Below are 15,116 nucleotides of genomic sequence, written 5' to 3'. Positions count from 1 at the left end.
AAAAGAGTAAAATAGTTTATTGTGTCAGTAGAGATGAACAGAAGGCACACATACAGCATCTGAGGGTCGAGGTCGCGCCAGTGTCAGCATCTCATACAACCAGGTGTTGGTTTAGCAAAATATACCACCACATCCATCTTCTGTCCGCACAGCCGAGGGAATACATTAGCAAGCAAACGCAGCCTTTTGCAAAAATATATCCATATATAATTATACACTTTTTCTACACATCCAAGCAACTCAACTATACAAAATGCAGAAAACTATCCCGGTACATTAACTGGTGTAAGAAAGTCCATGCTTAGGATTAGAGTGGCAGTATTACGGAATCAAAAATAGAAGCAGTACCTTTGTCATAAAAGGGTAATAGGAAAAACTTACAAGTCCATATAATGCCAAAAATATTAGCTTTGAAAACAAGAAAAAGTACACAAAAAGACATTTCAATGTACATGTTTAGAGGGTTATAAGGTCTGGAAAATATACACGTCCCTTTCAAGCAGCCCAAGTTCCACGTAAAATACAATTAGAAGTAAATTAGTACAAGTGTGCCATGGCTTTGAGATACTTTTTGGTTGAAATACAGATCCCAGAGTTGACATACGTGAGGACTACAGCGACGGCCATGCTACAGAATCACCACGACGACCACATCTGCCGCTGTCGAGCGAGGCCAGATTTCAAGTTGAAAGATTTTGAGAAGAAAAAAGTTTTTGTTGACAATTTTACCAAAATAAAAGCAGAAATATCTCAAGAAAAGTGTCACACTTTTACAGGAAAAGAAGGGATTGTTGTGGTTGATTACATGTCAAATTACAGCTTCAATTTTCATGCTGTTTTCACAGAAATAATTAGATAATACTTTGGCCAAATCAAAATTCTGACACAATAATTACGTTCTCATAACATTTTTGGACAATTAAATTTTATCTCAAAGTTTTACGGCCTTTTTCCAGGAAGATTTTGACGTTTTATTTTGTTTTCTCATGTTTACCCTGACACATTTAGATATTTCAAAATGCTTTTTGTTCTCCTCAAAATATTAAAACTCATTCGTGAAATCTGTCTTTTTTTTTTTTTGCAGCTGTGACCCTAAATCCACAATGCATGAATCCAAATCAGAACTACAAAAGTTTCGGACAGAGGGTTGCGTTTAGTTTAACAGTCTCAGAGATCCACTGATTTCCAGCGTCTGATTCAATCTTAATTTTTAAAACAAAACATTTGGCAAAAGAGACGTTTAAAGTTTTCTTTTTAGTGACAGATAACGTGGATAAAGATACCGACGGTCTCAAACACTGCTCAGTAATTTTAGCCTGTTAAAAGAAGCTTCCTGCAGCTGCCAGGCCGTGGAGTCTAATAGGTGAAGCTGTCGGGGAAAGCCAGCCCCTGGATGCACTGCTCCCCTCCTTCCACCAGGTAGGGACCCTCCTCCTCGTAGCTGGGCAGCGGGACGCCGTCCTCCTCACTGGGAGGAACCATGGTGTCCGGGTCGGCCTTCAGACTCGGCCTCTGGTTGTCGGGGAAGGCCATGGAGAAGAGCGCCTCGGGGTTGCACACGAACTTGTAGACGTACCTCTCTCCGGCCACCTGCAGGGGGAGCCGATCAATCAGAACATTCACCGGATGGTCCAAGCTGATCACGTGATATAGTGCGAACAATGTTACAATCTATAGGACAGTGTTCTGATCGGAAAGTGTCAGAAGAATCACAGTTTTCTGATTAACGTAAAAAGTCTCAGATGGTAAAAATGGCTCAATAGCGCCACCTGGAAAATTTGAAACAGGCTCTATGACCAGGACGTGTCACCGACAGCAATGAAATCTGCAACACATATGTAACACGTCAAGACACACAAAAATGCAATTGACAACCATGCCTAAAACACAACAGGAATGACACAAATGAGACAAAAAAAACCCGATAAAAGCGAAAAAACTAAAAAACAAAAACAAGTGAAACAAAAACGACACAAAACGACAAAAGAAACAAAAAGACAAAAACATGAGACAAATGACAAGTCAGACAAAAAAAGGACAAAACAACAAAAAATAAGACAAAATGTTACAAAAATGAGGTACAAAATGACAAAAGCGAGACAAACTACACAAGAAAAACAAAAAATTAGGCAAAAAGTTACAAAGCAACAATAAAGTGGACAAAACAAGACAAAAAATGGCAAAAGCGAGAAACAATGACAAAAATATGAGACAAATGTCACAAAAACAAAAAAAGAGACAAGAAATTTGACCAAAAAAGTTACAAAGCAACTCAAAAGTGGACAAAAGCCAAAAACGACAAAAAAATGACAGAAACAAGACAAAACGACAAAAGCGAGAAACAAAATGACAAAAAAGACACAAAACAACAAAAACAAGACAAAATATTACAAAAATGAGTCACAAAATGACAAAAATGAGAAACAAAACAATAAGTTCAACTCAATTAATGAAAATACTTCCTGCCATGACGACGCAGGAAGTATTTAAAACACAACAGGAAGTCGGCCATTTTGAATTATGTGTCATATTTTGGACGATTTTGGGTCATTTTTGCACATTTTCAAAAGCTATAAACTCAAACAGGGTAACTCCGACGGAGCTCAAATTTGGGCAGGATGTACAGCAGACATGGGTGATCAAAAGTTGTCAAAATGCTTCGTAGAATCTGAGGGTGTGGAAATGGCAGCTGTCGGAATTTCTACAATTCGTCATGAAACAGGAAGTGCTGTGTAACTGGCCTCTACATGCTCCAATCTGGCTCAAACTTTACAAATGTACAGTCAAGTTAGACAGCACTTCCTGTTTTATGGTGACCCATCCAGCAGGTAGCGCTATCTCTGTGACTGTATATTGGTCTATAGAATTCATCAGGGCTGAACTCTGATATTTCGCCATCAAAAAGGCCATAGGCCGAAATACACTCTCAGTCGCAGTGCCACATGGTGAACATGTTTTCATTCACTGACCAGCAATGATTTGAGTACCTGCTCAACGCTGCTTGCAGCTTTAATTATAGCTTTGTTTGTAACGAACGTCCGTTAGCTTCTTTCCTGCTCTCTGTTTTCACATATACTGTATTTGAATGCAAAGTCCCAACAAAGTTGTTCTCATTTACATATTTTTCTGTTTCTGTTATCACATGAAGGAACGAGTATTAAAAAGGGACTGAGACGAAATTTAACCAGCATTTTCAAGATGCTGCTCTGCACTGATAAACTACTGATTTTATAAGCCCAACGTCATCTGAAAAACTCATAAAGACAACGGCTCAGCTGAGAATTCTGCAATATTTTGATATCAAACGATCGCTCAGAGAGAAAGTTACAAAGATTCAAAGTCTCATTTACGTCTGAGTGTTCTTCCTAAAGGGTGTGTGAACAGCAGCTCCTCTGCATTTAAAGCTGCAGACACTGAAACATCCCATTTACAGGACCAACACAGGAAGTTAGACAGTCAGGCTGAAACAAAGCTTTCCTGTGGTATTTCAAGCTGAAAGACTCTTTCTTGGAGCATGTGAGACTTTTAATAATTTGCTGACAAGTGGCTCAATTTTTGGCCGTAACTCTAAAAAGTTGGCAAATCCACATGTAGCAGAGCAAACAGTTGTAAAGTGAAAGGGAAAGCTAAAAATTCATCAAGCAGTTGGCATAGAAAGCAGCCAAGAGTTCACTCACTTGTTTTAAAAGCTCTTATTATTATTATTATTATTATTATTATTATTATTATTATTATTATTATTATTATTATTAATCAGTTTATTTAAAAAGGGACCATGTACAATATTAAACATAAATGTTTCCATTTGATGTATTGCACCAGAGTTAGCTTTAAGCTAATTTCCATCTGCAGTCCCTTGTGCATTCTGTTAACAGTAAGGCAATAGTTTGTCAGGATGGACGGCTGTGTTGGTTATGCAGTGTTCTTCTCAGTTGTATGTTATGTTCTAATGTGTGCAATATGTTGTGCTAGTTTTCACTCATGGTCCTTGACTGTGGGTACATTTGTATACTAGCACATGGCTGACTATCACGTGTGTGCTCTGTATGTAAAAAAATATTGTAGGGGGTCCTCGACTTACATCGGAGTTCCGTTCCTACAGATCTACGCAAGTCGATTTTCACCGTAAGTCGGAACTCTGGCGAAAATGTAAACAAAGCTGTTACGTGCATCACACTGTTGATCAGTTCTTCGAAAAAGTCATGAATACCAACGACTTTCATGCATGTATGAGTCATTTTACAAGAAGATATATGAAGAATATGTTTTTACAGCTTGACCGATGTTTGTCTGTGGTTCATCCTGTTCCGAAAGTTTTATTATATCTAATTTCGCTTCGATGGAGATGGTTTTCCTTTTATTCAAAGTATCAGAAGAGTCTGACTAACACTTGGGAGTCATAATGAAGGGCAAGAAGTTAGTACATGTAGCACAATCCAAGGTGGCGTACAACCGGAGAATGTAAACAAAGCCGTCTAATAGTGCCGCGTGACGACTTATTCATCTGCTCTGCTCGCCAGCTAGCTCCATGCAACCAGTTCCAACATAACAACAAAACATAATCAGTCAAAGACGTCGTAAACCGAGGACCCCCTGTATTGTGTCTATTGTAATCCTTTCCAATAAGAAGTGAAACTCAACCTGCCTTTACCTTCTGCATGATGCCCTTTTCGTAGTAGTAGCGCAGAGAGCGGCTCAGCTTGTCGTAGTTCATGGCCGGCCGATTCTTCTGGATGCCCCACAGCCGAGCCACCTGCACACAACACCGGAGGAAAACAACTTTAGCCATCCCGCTCTTGAGCTTTTTTCAGGAAAAGACGGCCTTTGGGCAGCGACTGACCTCTTCGGGGTCGATCAGTTTAAACTCCATGTTGCGTCCCGTCCACACGATCAGGTGTCCGTTAGCTGGGTTGTCCAGCAGCGTGAGCAGGAACTGCCAGAGCTGCAGGGAGCCACGGCGTTGGTACGGCAAACCCTCCTGCTTGACTTTAGCTGGTTATAGAACCACACAAAACACACTGAGCACAACTCTCATGTCTGTGGGCACTAAAATATTCATGATCAAGTGCTTTCCTCTTGGACCATCAGCAACAGTAAAACCAGTATTCAGAGTGTGCTGAGGTCTTACCTTCCAGTCTGTCTGGCACCACACAAGTATCGTCATAGTACAAACGTGGCTCTCTGTCGTGACCAAACCCTGTGGGGCAAAATATGAAGTATTAGAAGAGCTGTGGTGGGTCAGACAACAGCAAACCTTAGTTTAGACTGAAGACAAAAAACCTCACCTGCACTGTTGTTGTGGTAAAAAAGTGAAGACGACTGGCAGGTTTGAACCTCTGAAAGACACAAAGATCACAAAAGTCGGACATCATGGAAGGCAGGTTCAATCTCTGGAGCCTCTGAATGTAAAACCACTAATCTCAAATCCATGTAAAGGTTTTTAGTATGGATATTAATAATTAAACAACAAGAAAAGCAGTCAGAGAGCTCAGTACTCCGCCAAGGCTGCTCAGACGTATCATTTCTGACAGCCGAAGTCATGGCAACATAGAATGTGTCCATTTAATATAGATTTACCCACAAACAAAATGACCTGCACTGAGAACAGGCATGTGTTCTGCATGTGTACATTATGTACGGATACTGAATCACGTGACCTAAATATGTAGCAGGCAGCTGGATCTGATGGGACTCAGAAACACCCCCACATTGGCGCACAAACGTACGCCAATCGTCACATAACTCCGCTGTTACTTTTTCTGCATGCTCATGCAAAACCTGCCGTCTTCCTACCTGATCACTGGGCATGCAGTTATGGAACAGGTAGCACAATAACTTTGTAAGCATCTAAACACACACCTGAGTCGAAGCCAAAGTCTCTCGGCTCTTGTTTAATGGTGACGTGGCCGAAGGAGGTCTGGGGCCGGGTCAGACCTGGTCCAGGAGGCCCTGGGTCTGGATACCGCGGGTCCACCAGTTCCTGTTTGAAACCTCTGGGGCCCGGAGGAACAAGAGGCTCTGAGAGGTGACGCTGGTACAGAGGCCGGCCGTCTCTGCTGGACGGGTGATACGCTGTGTTTGTGGTTTTCTCTGGGGGGAGGAAGGACAGGCAGGGATCCGACAGCTGCCGTTGGAACCTGAGGTGTAGAAGAACGTAGTACGACAGTCAACACCTTCACAACAACAAACCATAAAAGAAAAAAAACTAAGCTCAATTTCTATGATTGTTGGTTTTGCATAAACTGAAAAAACTTGCATGTTCAACCATTTTCCAAATCCCCACAGGCATTACCAACACTGACAAACACAACAGTGATACTACATACACTCACTGGCCTCTTTATTAGGTACACCTGGCCAGTGAAAGGTTGGACCTCGTTAATTCTTGGAGGCAAACTTTCAACAAGGAAACATTCCTCAGAGGTTTTGCTCCATATTGACATGATATCATCACGTAGTTGCTGCAGGTTTATCAGCTGAACATCCATGATGCCAACCTCCTGTTCCACCACATCCTAAAGGTTCTACTGGATTGAGAACTGCCGACTGTGGAGGCCGTTGGAGAACAGAGAACTCATAGTCATGTTCTAGAAACCAGTTAGAGATGATCTGAGCTTTGAGACATGGAGCATTATCCTGCTGGAAGTTCATCAGAAGATGGTCCACTGTGGTGATAAATACTCAGGTAGTCTGTGGAGTTTAAACCAGGATCAGTTACTAAGAAAATATCCTCCACACTATTAGACCAGCAGCAGCCTGAACTGAAGACAGGATGGAGCCATGATTTATGTTGTTTACGTCTAATTTGTTTGGTCATTTTTGATCGTTTTGTAGTTTCTGTCATTTTCAATCTTTTTTGTAGTTTTTTGTCAACTTGTCATTTTCAATCTCTTTTTGTTGTTTTTTGTGCCATTTTCAATCTTTTTGTTGTTTTTTTTGGTCAGATTTTTGTAATTTTCAATCTTTTTTGTATTTTTTTGTCATTTTTTAAAAATCATTTTCACTCTTTTTGTACTTCCTTTTTCTATTTTTTTTACAATTTAAATCTTCTTGTTTGTCTAATTTTTCGCCATTTTCAATCTTTTTGTTTTTTTGTCTAATTTATGTCATTTCAATCTTTTAGTAGTTTTGGTCATTTTTTTTTGTCATTTTCAATCTTTATTTAGTTTTTTGTCTAATTTTTGATGAAATATCATGATATTGTGAATTTTGCCAACAAAATCAAAAGTCACACAAGATGATTTGAGGACCGTCGGAAAATTGAAAATCTGACAATTCTATTTTTACAGTTTGATTCTGATAAATGTGGCTGCTTTGCCTCTTTTATTATTATTTTTAATAACACGTCTCTAATAGCAGCAGCCATCACTTCTGACAGTTCAGCAGGTTGAAACACATAAAAGTGATGAGGAGGACTCACCTTTGTTCTGTGCTGAACGACGGCGTGGAGCAGCCGACGGGAGGATGCGGCAGAGCGAACTGCCGGGTTTGGCGGGCCTGAGGGAGGCTGCGATGGTGGGAGGGGCTGAGGGCAGGAACCTGGCTGGGGGAGCAGCTGCTGGGGAGCTGGGGGGTCGCTGGCTGGAGCTGCCTCTGTAGGGGTGGAGGTGCAGCAGGGTGGATGGGGCCACACTGGGCTGCAGGCAGAGCTGGCTTGCTGTCACAGGCACTGAGGAGACAGGAGGATGGAGACGTGAGACATCGGACTGGTGGTCCTCAAATCATGCGCTGGTTTCAGACTTTGGTTTAGTACCTGTAGCTGTAAAGGCACATGTCGGCCTGAGGCGTTCTGCAGGGAGAAACGTCTTTGGACAGACTGGATTCTCGCTTCACTTTACTGGCAGGCGGTCCATGAAACATCACTGCAACACACACAAATAATCATTTAACCCAAAACAGCACCTTACCATTAGACCGAACGCTACAGAAAACATTACCGTGGTCTGATCATCGGACTCTTGTTAAAGTGGATCACTGAGAGCAGCACAAAGTGAAGAAAAAGGAGCTCATGTCTCGACTAATACAGGCGTCAACCGGAGTGTGAGTACTAAGCAACTCCTTCAGAGGAGTCATAGGTGTCTTGGTGGCCTCCATCACTAGTTTCTTTGTAATAACTCCTTCAGAGGAGTCATAGGTGTCTTGGTGGCCTCCCTCACTAGTCTGATTCTTGTAACTCTTTCAGTAGTCATAGGTGTCTTGGTGGCCTCCCTCACTAATTTCTTTGTAATAACTCCTTCAGATGAGTCATGGGTGTCTTGGTGGCCTCCCTCACTAGTCTCTTTTTAATAATTCCTTCAGAGGAGTCATAGGTGTCTTGGTGGCCTCCCTCACTAGTTTCTTTGTAATAACTCCTTCAGATGAGTCATGGGTGTCTTGGTGGCCTCCCTCACTAGTCTGATTCTTTTAACTCCATCAGAGGAGTTATAGGTGTCTTGGTGGCCTCCCTCACTAGTCTCTTTTTAATAACTCCTTCAGAGGAGTCATAGGTGTCTTGGGGGCCTCCCTCACTAGTTTCTTTGTAATAACTCCTTCAGAGGAGTCATGGGTGTCTTGGTGGCCTCCCTCACTAGTCTCTTTTTAATAACTCCTTCAGAGGAGTCATAGGTGTCTTGGCTGCCTGCCACACTAGTCTCTTTCTTCTAGCTCCTTCAGGCGAGTCATGGGTGTCTTGGTGGCCTCCCTCACTAGTCTGATTCTTTTAACTCCATCAGAGGAGTTATAGGTGTCTTGGTGGCCTCCCTCACTAGTCTCTTTCTTGCCTGATCTCTCAGTTTTTGAAGATGTCCTGCTCTTGTCAGATCGATACATATTTTAACGATGGATTTAACTGGACTCCAAGAGACGTCTTTTCACAGAGTTTCCTGAAGCGTCCATTTATTGTCTTGAACCTTCCATATACAGGTGTGACTGAGAGACACTCAGATGAACTTCTAGCACCAGTTGGCTGCACTTGTGTTGGATCAGGAGAGTCGCTTCATTCTCATGCACATTTTACGTTTTTAATTCATTCACATTACGTTGTTGAAATCTGCTTGTTTTTAGCCTACATTTTACCCTCCTTTGTCAGTGCTACCCTAAACTAAAACACTGTTTCATTAGGACAGAGTAGAAGAAAAAAAATAAATGTTCAAAATTCAAGAGTTAGACACCTTGTAAACACCAGTCACACTTCAACCAGTGAGAGTGCAGTCTTTGAGCTTTGTATTGGATCTCTGCCTTCCTGGAATCTGCAGTGAAATTGTCCCCATGGTGCTGCCGTGACGACACCTCAGCGATAACGTTTCCGTACACAGCCGTCGTCAGCTTCATTATCTGAACCAGGAGTCGTAATAACGGAGGCAGCCGTCATTACAGCGGCAATAAACCCATGCAGTACGTGCCTGGCAGCAGCACTAAACGCACTCGCTCACCTGCTGCCTTATCTGTGGCGTTCTTCACGTACAGGTGAAGTCATTTTATCACCCCACCATTTCCAACGCCACGTGACTCCTCTCGTTTATTGGAAGTGTTCCAGTGCTGAGTGCGCGTGAGGGTCATAGACTGAACTACCGATGGACTGTTTTCACACCTGGGACCCGGAGATGCAACGACTTTCAAACAAACGAGGAAAATGTGCACAGAGTTCAATGTCATTTTGTATCGTTATGTCATTTTTGTGTCATTTTAGTATTCTTTTGTGTCAATTTTGTGTCTTTTTGTGTTATTTAAGCATCTTTTGTGTCATTTTTGTGTTATTTAAGCATCTTTTTGTGTCATTTTTGTGTTATTCTGGTAATATTTTTGTGTTAAATTTGGCATCTTTGTGTGTCATTGTTTAGTTATTTTAGCATCCTATTGTGTCTGTCATTTTTGTGCTAAATCTGGCATCCTTTTGTGTAATTTCTATGTTATTTTGTGTATTGTTTTATTTGAGCATCCAGTTGTGTCTCTTTGTGTTCTTGTTTATTTATTTAAGAATCTCTTGTGTCATTTTTGTATTAATTAAGCATCATTTTGTCATTTTTGTGCTATTTTGGTAATATTTTTGTGTTAAATTTGGCATCGTTGTGTGTCATTTTTTAGTTACTTTAGCATCTTTTTGTGTCATTTCGTGTCATTTTTGGTTTTTTAGCATTCTTTTGTGTTTTTTTGTGTTATATTAGTATTCTTTTGTGTCTTTTTGTGTCATATTTTGTTTATTTAAGCTTCCTTTCATGTCTTTGTCTTTCATTTTTGTGTTAAATTTTGCATCCTCTTGTCCTTTGTCTTTTTGTGTCATTGTTGTGTTCTTTTAGCATCCTTTTGTGTCTTTTTGTATATTGTTTAAGTTATTTAAGCCTCTTTTTGTGTCATTGTTGTGTTATTTTAGCATCGTTCCGTCATTTCTGTGTCTTTTTATGTGAACAGGTCGTTTAAATGGAGAACAATGAGGAACATAAACATTTATGACGGTAAAAAGCTACGACTTGAAATGATGTAATACAGGAATGCTGGTAGAAAACTGTTAAACGTGTGTTAATGTATTTATTTTACCGATCAACGCAGCTGTGAAGTATTTTTAATAGTTTATGAACAACAATGGAGCTTTATGCCACACATGAACAAGACTAAATCTGTGGGATGAGTTCATTGGTGGGTTGGTCTTTGCATGCGATTTATATTTTCAATGCTCCACGGTTCAAAAACAACACCCTCGGGACACATCAATAATGTGTGTTCTTCTGCAAAATGTTCCTGTTGTGCGACTCTTTATAAATATTAGAGGAGAAGGAGCTACTCACAGTTACTGGACTGGAAATCTGGGACAAACTGCTCGTCGTCAGGAACCTGAGCTGTCAGAGAGGAAAACACACCGAGTTTAAGGACTCTTGTCATTCATGTAGCTACCTCCTACATTACCCAGAATACCTTGTCACACCCTCTGCACAGGGAACATGAGTTCATTTGGCCCAGTGTGGAAAACACAACAATGGCTAACCCTCCGAAGTTTCAAAGGCGTGTTATTTCTTAAAAAAAATCACCAAAATGTCACCATATGTCAGAGCTGCAAACTGCGACAAAACTGTTTTTGTCATTTTCTCTTATTTCTGTCGTTTTCTGACTTGTTTCTGTCATTTTGTGTCTCATTTTTGTCATGTTGTCTTTTTTGTTGTTTTCTGTCTCATTTTTGTCATTTTCTCTCATTTTTTGTCATTTTCTGTCGCGTTTTTGTCATTTTCTGTCTTGTTTTTGTTGTTTTCTGTCTCGCATTTGTCATTTTCTGTCTCGTTGACATTTTTGTCTTGTTTTTGTCATTTTCTGTCTCGTTTTGTCGTTTTGTGTCTCATTTTTGTCATTTTGTGTCGTTTTTGTCATTTTCTGTCTCATTTTTTGTCATTTTCTCTCATTTTTTGTCATTTTCTGTCTCGTTTTTGTCTTTTCTGTCTTGTTTTTGTTGTTTTGTGTCTTGTTGTCGTTTTTTGTCTCGCATTTGTCGTTTTCTGTCTCATCGTTGTCACTTTCTGTCTCGTTGACATTTTTGTCTTGTTTTTGTCATTTTCTGTCTCGTTTTGTCGTTTACATCATCAAACAGTTTTCCTAAAGAATGGGTAGAGCAAAGCTATGTCCTCTCGTCTACTTTTCACAACACTGTCAGCCTTGATTGAATGAAATAAGCTCCTTGGTTTCTTTTGTTATGATTTATGGCCATTGTTGTGCTGTTTCTACAGAGGTGCAGGACTTTATATGGCAGTGAAAAATGAGACCACAGCGAGTAAAAAAAATGCGTCAGGAGCAACCGCTTGAAGTTGGGACTCACCTTCTGCAATCCAAATTTCTTGGAGCTGACTCAGATCTTGAAAAAGCTCTGCAAGACAGTTAAAAGCTGTTTAAAACTATCTGACGTGTTAAATAAAATTAATAAGCACTATTCTCATTTATACCTCCTTACAGCCTATAGTTTATTATCACTATTATGTGTCATTTTAAACTGTATTCACGTTTTGAAAACATCTGAAAAGCTTTCTTGTCACACCTCAAACGTCGGAATCAAATCCTCCACACTTGAACTATTCCTTTGCACTCTGACAGTTCAAATTTACAGCTGAAGAGACGCTGTATGATGTACCTTCTGTGTCCTGAGCCAGCTCTGTGTCCATGAACTTCCTCTTCCTGTCGCTGAGGCATCTCTCTGCTCCCTCTGTGGGACATTTCTACAGCCGGAAGAAGAAAACCGAGCGTGAGCGCAGCAAGCAGCAAGCAGCTTTTAGAGCAGGAGGAAATAAATGTGTGCATCCAACTCACGCTCTCAGGGACCACAAAGGGGACCTGCTGGTCATAAAAGCCGTCCATGTTGCAGCAGTCTTCACCCTGGATTTAAATAAAGAAACATCTTAAAGAGCTGTTCTCAAGGTTCGTGGCAGAAGGATTTCTCCATCGGCCCACAGCGATGGGCTAATTAGCTGGCTTTTTTCCACCAAGACGACCCCTCCGCACACATAACCATCATCCCTTTCATGTGACTTGTGTTTTTCTAACCTCCATGACCCCCATGACGGGAGGTGGTTGTAAAAGCCCCGCTGTCAATGAAAGTGTTACGCAACCGCCGGTGCATTAAACATGACGTGAATAAGAGCAGCTCTTCAAAGAGCAGCTGACGGCAGTTTCTGAGGTAATAAAGAGGAAGCAGCTGTACAGGTCAACAAAACGTGACGTCCTTTCCATCGGCGAGTTCGTCATTAATGGCATAAAGCCGACCGTCAATGTGTTTGGAGTCAATCTTCACAGGACAGACATTTCAAAAGGTAACAAATATATATATATGCAAGAAAAGAGCGGATGATGGATGAAATCTTTAATAAAAAATGACCTTGCGCTGAGCACAGATGTGTGTTCTGCATGTGTACATTATGTATGGATATCGAATCGCATGACCTAAATATGTAGCGGACGGTGGGAATTGATGCGACTCAAACACCCCCACAAATTAATCAATTGTTCCTTGAATCATTTCTGATGGGGGAGTCCCTATAAGTCTGCAGTGGTGGATTTGTAGTAGGATCACAATCATGTGATCGTCAGCAGGCAGCTGACGTAGCGCTCACATTGTTGTCATAGTTACAATCACGTCGTGCTGCTATCTCGCAATGACACGGAAATCTTTAACCAATCCGTGGATCCAGACTATAAGCCACATCACTGCCAAAATCTAATTATTTGGTCTTTGTGTCATTTCTGACCTTCCCTGAAAATTTCATCCGAATCCTTTAGTCCACTTTTGAGTAATGTTGTGAACAGACAGACAGACGAACAAACGTACGCCGATTGTCCATTCCTTGGAGGATTAATAATTAAGGGAACAGCTTACATGTATATAGTTTGACAACTGTCTATGAAGTGTTTTCATAATAATACAGCTTACAATATAAAACGTAACTATCCTTTAGATTTACTTTAACAATGCAGACTCCACAGTAAGAACTTAGTGCACCTACAGCTACTACATCTTTCATTACAGACATTCAAATCTTTGTTTTTTTTAATGTCTTCATCCTCGGCATGGAGGATACCAAATCTCTGCAGATATTCCTTAATTTTTCAGGGACTATTTTTTCTTTGCTGGAGGGGTTGTGCTGCTCTACCTTCTTTTTTAAAATACCCCAAACGTGTTGCATTGGATTCAAGTTGAAGTTATGATTAGTGGTACGAGGACTCCTTCTATAGCTGCAGCCATGATTAGTGGTACTATGACTGCTACATCAATCAGTTTGTCCTCTTGGTCAGCAGTAACAGCAGCTAAATATCTAGCTTCTCCTCCTGAGAAAAAGATCACATTAGCATGGATTAGCAACCCTGTTACTGTGATTAGAGTAGGGTTAGCAAACAACACATAAAACATGGAATAAAAATGCTACCATTGATGTATAAGCTGAGCCAATCAAGCCTTTGATAGTTTATTACCTGTTATTGACGAACATGGAGCAGAATATTGGTTTATTTTTCAAACATTCAGAAGCCCAGATGTCCTCCAGTTCTGGAATGACCCTTCTTGGTAAAGCTATATTTAGTGAATTTACTAGTTATTAGCTCTAGTTTCACAACTCTCAAAAGCAGCACTGAATTGTTAGAAAAATTAAAGTTAAAAGGGTTGTTTTTTTTAATTACACAAAACAAGATATATGTTGTTAGTTCCCTCCCTGTACAGCTGATGAGAAAATTAACAAACCGGAAGCTGTGATTTAAAGTCTGCTTCGATGCAAAACCACTCTGTGTTTTTAGTTGGTAATTCTGAACTCGGCCTGCAGGCCGGATGTTAAATCGGGTTTTTTGTGAATGGAGTCTGGGACCTCCTTGTTTTTCTCAATGAAGTGAAACCTGATCCTGGCAGGAGGGGGGAGGAAGGGGGAGGAAGGGGGGACGCCATTGAGAAAAACCTTCACGGAGGACAGAGAAAGAATCACGACGCTTTAAGAGGCTCTCAAACGGCGTCCACGCAAACGGACACGCCGCTCCGCAGAGCCCCGCGGATGCGCCGAAATGGACGCGGTGTCGCCTTCAGGGTTTTTTAGAAAATGGCGTTCGCCTCTTCGCCCCGATTTGCTCCGCGCGCAGCCCGGAGAACAAACACGAGCAAAACAAACAGCGAGACGTTGTTTGAAAATGATTTAAAAGCAAATAAAAACAACAACGGTGCAGCACTCACCGGCGAGGTGAAGTTTCTCGGTAGTTGTGTGGAATCGAAGTGGACGCAGATCCGCTCCTACATCCCCTGCAGCTCCGCGGATAAACACTCGGCTGACGACTTTTCTCAATGAAGACCTCTGGGAGCTGGAGCACAGCGCTGCCCTCCTATTGGCTGCCACGCCGCGTCAGTCAAGCGTCCGGCCAATGGGCGGCCAGGCTGCTCTTGACGTCCGTCCCTTGTGTTTTTTATGAATGGCTGCGTTTCATTCATGGATCCGCAGCTCTCTTAAAGGGCCAGTCACTGCTTTTTTTTCCCCCCAACTGTGTTTATTGTTTTATGAATGTTTTGCTTTAACAAACCAAGACACGTTCCACAGACATAGGCACATGTGCACATGTGCTCGGCTACACACAAGTTAATTAAGAATAAATAAAAACTAAATAGATAAAAAGTAAATTAAAAAAAATACTGTTGA

General features: G+C 41.2%; 1 protein-coding gene across 2 annotated transcripts; it reads right to left on the bottom strand.

Annotated features, from left to right (window-relative positions):
• LOC111573844 (ETS translocation variant 5-like) lies at nucleotides 1-14,800 on the bottom strand. Of its 2 annotated transcripts, none has more exons than XM_035952940.2 (13): nucleotides 14,660-14,800; nucleotides 12,262-12,327; nucleotides 12,086-12,170; nucleotides 11,777-11,824; nucleotides 10,761-10,811; nucleotides 7,754-7,862; nucleotides 7,421-7,669; nucleotides 5,860-6,137; nucleotides 5,286-5,336; nucleotides 5,129-5,197; nucleotides 4,841-4,992; nucleotides 4,646-4,753; nucleotides 1-1,590 (listed from the first exon to the last, which is right to left on the bottom strand). In XM_035952940.2, the coding sequence occupies exons 2-13, from the start codon at nucleotides 12,307-12,309 to the stop codon at nucleotides 1,357-1,359; spliced, it is 1,482 nt and encodes a 493-aa protein (XP_035808833.2). In that variant the 5' UTR covers nucleotides 12,310-12,327; nucleotides 14,660-14,800; the 3' UTR covers nucleotides 1-1,356. The 2 variants fall into 2 exon arrangements, with proteins under 2 accessions (XP_035808833.2, XP_023133991.2); XM_023278223.3 differs by having other exon boundaries at nucleotides 4,652-4,753.
• Nucleotides 14,801-15,116: the final 316 nt, after the last annotated feature.

The sequence above is a fragment of the Amphiprion ocellaris genome, chromosome 24 (genome assembly GCF_022539595.1).
Source record: "Amphiprion ocellaris isolate individual 3 ecotype Okinawa chromosome 24, ASM2253959v1, whole genome shotgun sequence".
NCBI lineage: Eukaryota > Metazoa > Chordata > Actinopteri > Pomacentridae > Amphiprion > Amphiprion ocellaris.
Note: the sequence above shows the minus strand (reverse complement) of the source record. Positions and strands in the feature narration are given on the sequence as shown.